Raw genomic sequence first — 7075 nt, forward strand, 5'->3', positions numbered from 1 at the left:
AAATAATTTGAAACTGACAAGTTGAAACACAGCCTATAGATTATTAGTAGGCAGCGCATGTTAACTACCCTGTTGCGTAATAATCACATTTTGGAACAGTGAGTGCATTCTGACATCACGTGCATAAAACAACTCACGCTGGGGCGACCGTTTCAGACTCACGTGTGAAAAGGTTCAATTTCCAACTTTATTTACATTGTTGCCACCAGCCAGAATGTTAAATCATGGCAGCCTTGCGGCACTGTGTACAGCTTTGTGAAATGTTAAGCTTAACATGAGAAAATGACAACCAAATAGGCCTACCAATAAACATGTATCCATTTGCTAAAGCAAAGCTATACGCTACATGCCCTGGCACCACAGAAAGCCTATCATCGATCCGATAGGCAACCGCATAGATATGTCCCAATTTCAGCACCATGGACAGTGGTTGGTAGTCTAAATTTTGTGAGTGGCTCTCTGGCTGATGCATTTTATGTTTATTGTAGGGAGTGGGGGGCCCACTCCAACCTTGCGGGGGTCCAGAGAAACTGCATAACGCCAGGGTATAGGACAAATACTTCAAAACATTATGATTTATTTTTGGACTGTCTGTTTTGCGAATATTAAATGTGTTAATGTTTCTATGGATTATAGCAGTAAAGGCCAAATTCAATGTTTCATCAAATATATATATATATTTTTTTTATATATATACCTACAGGGGTCCTCAAATTCAAGTGGCTAAATTATCAATTTGATGACGACCATCTTAAAACAATTGCATATATTAACTTAGTAGATAATGCAACACTTTATGTTGGTGTTGTCTTTATTTTGGCAGTTACCTATATTTACCTCCAAGAAAACCTATGAGCAACCAACGGTGTATGTTTGTATGGGAATGAATGCCACCTGACAGTACAGTTTCAAAACAGTAAAACTGTTGAGCTAAGAAAGTTAGTTTATTTTTTTTGAGGGGGGGGGGGGGGGACAACAGAATAAAAGATACAGTAAGAAATTATCAAAATGCAGAAAAAAATGAATATACAACAGTCAATTCATTAATTAACTTGATATAGTCCCCTTTATAACTGTCCTTTCAGTTCTGGAAAAATGACAAATACAAAAAGCATGAAGACATACAATCAGTGTCAGTTGTCATTTAAATAAAGCAAAATCACAGTAGGCGTTACAGTAAATTAAGGAAGTTAACTATATGTACTACATACTGTATGTATAACAACAAATGTGTGGGTGTGGAGGGGGGTGTATGATGATCCATTTATGTAGAATACATTTCATTCTATTTATTTATGTATTCCATGTGGAAGCAGCATCACTCTTTAATCATCCATGACAAATTTCCCCACCTGGTCAATAAAGTATATCAGATCAGTGCTCTTTAAGCTGCAGGGTTAGTGGTGACCTCCTCCAGCAGAGGCTTATACTGCTCCAGGTCCCGGATGTTCTGCAACATATCAGAGCAAAGTTACACATTACTTGGCAGGACACAACAAACATTACCTTGGTTGTGTGTGTGTATCTACATATCCGTATTCTACTTCCATTTGTATGGCCGTTGTATTCGCTCTGTTCAAGGGTTCTCTGTTCATACCTCTTTTCCCTCCTTTCCATTCTTGTACAAAGCCTTGATACCCAACACCGCAGAGCTTATGGTGACACAAAGCTGAAGGACTGCAAGGACGATGAGCACGATGTCCAAGGCATTCATCAACATCTAATGGTAGAACAAACACATTTGAACATATTGACAGTTGACTGGATTGTTTAGCAAGATAGTGCTGTTGGTGAACACTGGAAAATACAGAAACAGACTGGCATACCAGCTATTAGAATGTGCTTTAAACATGGTACCCACTATCTCTGTTTAAGGACACATGTTCATTGCTAAATTAAGCAGTTTGATCCTTCTAATCAAATGTTCATATATTTTACTTAAAACAGACAAGGGACACCTTCCTCACATGATGGATATCATTAAAAAACTTAATTGAAAAGCACTCACCTGTGCAATCTGCTTGGCATCTTTGCATTTCGCCAAGAGTCTATCCCTCTCCGGATCACTGGGTGGTTTTGTCACCTGGCCGCCATAGTAGTCATCTCGCCAGTTGTAGTTGTCACCATTGCAAATCCACCAGAAATTGTAGTGTGCCAGGTCTATAGCATACAGCACAATTCCAGTAATGGCCAGAGCAGCACCTGACAGGTTCATCAAAACATTGATGCCCACCTAAAACACAATCAGGGAATATAAAACCAGTTTGACTCAACTGAGTAAACCACAGAGGTCTAGATATCTCAGATATTCAGTTGATGATTATAATTCAGCTGGATCAGATTGAATGATTGTTCAATGGAGGAAGGGAATGAGGCTAAGGAATGACAGGAAAGAGTTAAAGGTATGTGCATCAGTGAACAACTCACCAAGCAGGGACTGGGGAACTTCTCAGCCAATATACACATGATGCCAACGGCTATAAACTAAGGAGAAGGCACACATATCAAAATCAAATACGAACAACCTACAATCAACACATTATTTGTCCTTATAAATAACAAAAATGTCATAAGAAAAAAACAGATATTTGACTTTAACCCTGTTATTTTATTTAAAAAAGACTAAGTGTGGGTAGGCAGTTACTTATGTTTCCTGGTTTTGTTTACTGTGGTTATAACTCCAAGTGAAATCACGTGCTTCCATACTAAACATGATGACATGGTAAACGATAACAAAATAAAGTAAGCTTACCACACCACCAAGCCAATAAGGAACCCCATTCCATCGCAGTGAGCTAGAATAATCCGTGCTAACAAGGATTGCTCCCAAGCCAATGTTGAGAACTCCCACCATGATCTGTATAGTCTGTGAAAGAAAATAATAATTTTAGAAATCTCTCTCTCACTTCCGATGACAAATGCAACACAGTGATGATAGACATGTATGTTGTGGTGTGTGTTATTTTAGTTCACCTACCCCCAGAGCTGTCTGGGAACTTGCTTGGAGCCTCCTCAGTCCCTGGGACACAGAGCATGATGGGCTGTAGCACAAGGTCCCAAGTATTTGACACAGCAGTGGCCAACTGCTTCCTTCTTTAGAGTTCACAGTAAATACAGTCACCCCTCCACCTTTGGTCACAGTCACTGACATGCTGGCCACTCTTGGTTACACAGCTCTAAAACAAAAGGCAGAACAATCACCTTAATGTTAAAATAAGTGTGTATGCCTTATACTGTCATGATGTTAAAAGGTGCACATTCATTCCAAAAACATCTGGAAAAGTCTGTGTTGTATCTGTAGGATACAATTTTTTTTTTAAAGGACCAACTATCCTTTCCGTTAGAGAATCTATTGCATTGTACAGCACTCTGAATATGACCTAAATAAGGGCTCTCTTACTGTCACTGCTACAGTGTGTATTGGGTCATAGTGACTAACAGGTTCCATCCCACGTGGACAACATTAAAGTGAATCTACCCATTATTTTGTTGCTTTGCTTTCCTTCATTGCGGTAATCTCTTGCCTCATTGAAAGATGATAGGAGAAAGGGCATGTCATAAAGTGTGGTGATGAGTGGGTGTAGAGCCTCTGCTACACATGAGCAGGAAGTGCACAACATAACTCCCCCTTCTGGGAAATGACTTGAAACAGCAAATGTATTACCATGTTGCTCAATTAACTTATGAATTCAAGCAAATCAGTACAGCACAACAATTCTGCATCACTTTACCATAAAGCATTTATGCCACTGATTGTTTACTTAGATATGGGGGAAACTCACTCATCCACTTACAATGTATAGCACCCACCTGGGCGATGCCATCAATGGCAGCCATTTTGAATTAGAAAGAACTCCACCCATTTTGTACCAGTAGGCTACAGGTATTTACAAATAGTGTTTATTTTTAGTTAGCAGCAGAAAGTACACATACCATATAATGTCCCAGTAAACCAGATTAAACAGTACTGTAAAATACAGTACTATCCAGAAGTTACACATCCGTCTGTCAGTGGTGGAGTTCGTTTGGCATGTCCCGGTGCCCCGGGTGTGTAGAGATTTCACTTAAAGACCAATGGAATGGTCTAAAATACGCAAACTCCGCCCACCAGGAGCACCCGGCCATGCAAAACAAACTCAACCATTGGGTGTTCCCCATCAAATCCATCCCCTGACTCACGAATGTAAACCCTAACAAATGTTTGCTTAGATTATAACTGCTGAACTTTGCAGTGTGAATTGTTTAATATAATCTATTTATTTACTATTTTGTAATTACATCATTTCTTTTTGAGAGCATGAAACAACTACACACAGATTTAAGATTTAAATTCACTCAAAACGTATTATTCAACATGTATTTTAGAGAAAAGCTCACCCGTTCCTGCAATTGAGATGGACACCTCTACAGGTCCTGTTCAATCACAGTGGCAGACCAGTCTGCTTGTTGCGCAGTTTGGTTTCCTTACAGGGAAGTAGCTGGTAGGGAGGGCTCAGCCAGTCTCAGCTAGTTCCCAACAGGCCCTCCTCCTCACTTTAAAGAGATCCTGAGAGGTTAACCCTTCCCTCACTGAAAAATAAACATATAATGGATTCCTGTCATTTCCTGCCATACTGAAGAACCCCCCCACCACACACACACACAAAGCATGGACTCCATAGTTGTTCTTTGCCATTTTAATGATTTTCTTTGTTTTTAATAGAGCAAGCAGGGGCAAAGTACAAAGACGTGTAGTGCCAAGTCTTCATTATTGTTGTTTAAGAGCGCATGCCAATACTACGTTACAATCACTAAATTCTTTACTTTGTCATAGTCTTCTTTCTCGCTCCTTTTCAATATGAGCACAATCAAGTATAGTATGTGTCATGTGTTGTTGCTGGACTTAATCTAATGGTGTCAACTAACATTTCAGACAGCAATATAATTATGACTTCCATGGGTGAACACTTCACCAATCATTGATCTTAATGACTGTTTGAATGAGGTCGATACCAGGAAAGTCCATGGCAATCACCCCGAAACATGCACTGCTGTGGTCACTGGAGAACTGTCTCAGATACTGATCGAGCCATGGGTCAATCTTTTCAGCCACCTTCTTGGGAGTTAGAAACATGCCCAACAGTGTGCCAATGCCAGTGCCACTGGAGTAGCTCAGAACGATATAATCCCCACCACAATCACCTGAAGCTTGTGTCAAGTGTTTCACAATTTTGTTCTCCTTGTCTGCAATATGCGTAACTTCATAGTCACCCTTGCTGTCTGTTTCCAAGAGAGGAATGCCCAGCTTAAAGCTGGATTTCTGTACAAATATCATCTTTCCTCTTGCCTCAGCCATAGTTGGCATGTCAGACTTCACCCATACATCTGTATCATCAATAATCATTTCTCCAATCAGCTCCTCAACATTCTCTTTATCAAACAAATCAGGCTTTACTCTAATGAGAACCGCCTCACTTCTGAATTCGGACAAAAATGCTCTGATCGTGTCAAGGACCTCATAGAACGACTTGTGTTGGTAGACAACCCAGTGCATGACATAGAGTTTGTTTTCAAAGGCGAATATCCTGAGGTCCAGATAGCGTATGCCGGCCCTCAGCTGATCCCCCAACTCCCAGGCCTGACACTCTGCCGCTGGGCCTCCATAGAGAGCCATGGTGTCATGGGTACCAGGTATGGTGATGTCAGAGATTAATTTGTCGTCATCAATGGCCTCCATCCAGCCAATCTTGTAGGATTCTGGGAGTAGGAGTCTTTTGTCATTGAAGAAGAGGTCCTTTCCTTGGCAAAAACCTCTAAAAGTAAATCATACAACAAAGGATTGACTCATCATTTGTTTGTCATCGAAATATTGGTGTTTGAGGGTTATGAATGGTGTATAAGCTCACAGTAAAAAAAGATGTCACCTTGCACTTTCCTGAGCAGTGTACTCACTTTACCAAAGTCACCTTGTTCTGCAACTAATGTCATACCATTTATCAAAGGTCATCAGCTAGATAATAGAGACTGAAAGGTTGAAGAGAGCCTTTACTTAGGTACCATGCTTTTTCATACACAGATGGGAGAATATAATCAGTCAACGGAGCATGGGATTGAGGGTGGTAGTGTTTGTAAAATATTGAAAAGCCAAATAAAGAAACTATGATAAAAAAATATATAATATATATTTTTTTTAAACAATCAGTCCAGACTATGCTTACTTTTACTTAAATATCTGTGTATCCCTGTGAATTACAACTTGCACCAAAGCCATATGTCACGTACACTCCCTCTCGGGGTCGTCAGGCTGCTCATTATTACACACACCTGTCATCAGACTCACCTGGACTCAATCACCTGCCTGATTACCTTACATATCACTCCCTTTAGTTCAATCCCTAGGCGTCAATGTTTCATGTCGGTACACCACTCCTGTTTCGTTCCATATTTATTTATTAAATACACTCGCTGAACTTGCTTCCTGACTCCCAGTGTACACGTTACACCATATGTATGGGATACCACAAAAACATCAATTGACTCACAGCATTTTGCTCACTTTTCATAAACTTTTTTACTACTTCCATTAAGTTTAAACTAAAAGAAGAAATGTTAGGTTCGATTCAGAGTGGACAATGTAAAACCCCTACAATATACATTCTGGAATTAATGGGGACTTATTTTAAATACCTGTAGCCATACTTACACAAAAAGCAGTAACATGTAGAGGTGGCAAAACAGAGCTTTCCCAGTGGTCCTCATGGTCACGTTAAAGGAGGAAAACATTCAACAACCTGCCAAAAAACATGAATAATATAATGCAAATCCAAAAATCATACTCCTGATTTTCTATATAGCCTACCTTTTCTAGATGGCTTTCCTATACCAAGACTGAAATACTGAAATGTTTCACCTGGCTAAAGACTGGGATACTCACATACAGCTCTGGACTAAGGAGTTTCACACAGGTGCTGGTGTTTTGACCTCTGCAGATTGGCAACAGAATTATAGCATACTGATAAAGGATAGGTGTGGACTCGTAGTGTTTACCTACTGTTTTTCTTTTTCTTTGAGAAAGGTTAAGCACACTTCAAAAAGA

At 39.9% G+C, this 7075-nt stretch overlaps 2 protein-coding genes across 3 annotated transcripts; both read right to left on the reverse strand.

The window, feature by feature from the left end:
• Window positions 1-959: 959 nt before the first annotated feature.
• LOC120047621 (transmembrane protein 176A-like) lies at window positions 960-4543 on the reverse strand. Of its 2 annotated transcripts, XM_038993163.1 has the most exons (8): window positions 4378-4543; window positions 2978-3176; window positions 2753-2866; window positions 2428-2484; window positions 2009-2233; window positions 1598-1720; window positions 1353-1450; window positions 960-1087 (listed from the first exon to the last, which is right to left on the reverse strand). In XM_038993163.1, the coding sequence occupies exons 2-7, from the start codon at window positions 3149-3151 to the stop codon at window positions 1385-1387; spliced, it is 759 nt and encodes a 252-aa protein (XP_038849091.1). In that variant the 5' UTR covers window positions 3152-3176; window positions 4378-4543; the 3' UTR covers window positions 960-1087; window positions 1353-1384. The 2 variants fall into 2 exon arrangements, with proteins under 2 accessions (XP_038849091.1, XP_038849090.1); XM_038993162.1 differs by having other exon boundaries at window positions 960-1450; window positions 4378-4542.
• A 376-nt stretch (window positions 4544-4919) lies between these two features.
• LOC120047622 (1-phosphatidylinositol phosphodiesterase-like) lies at window positions 4920-6761 on the reverse strand. The gene is made up of 2 exons (XM_038993164.1): window positions 6683-6761; window positions 4920-5792 (listed from the first exon to the last, which is right to left on the reverse strand). Exons 1-2 carry the CDS (start codon window positions 6736-6738, stop codon window positions 4949-4951), a joined length of 900 nt encoding a protein of 299 aa, XP_038849092.1. The 5' UTR covers window positions 6739-6761; the 3' UTR covers window positions 4920-4948.
• Between the last annotated feature and the right edge of the window lie 314 nt (window positions 6762-7075).

Source organism: Salvelinus namaycush, chromosome 5, assembly GCF_016432855.1.
Source record: "Salvelinus namaycush isolate Seneca chromosome 5, SaNama_1.0, whole genome shotgun sequence".
NCBI lineage: Eukaryota > Metazoa > Chordata > Actinopteri > Salmoniformes > Salmonidae > Salvelinus > Salvelinus namaycush.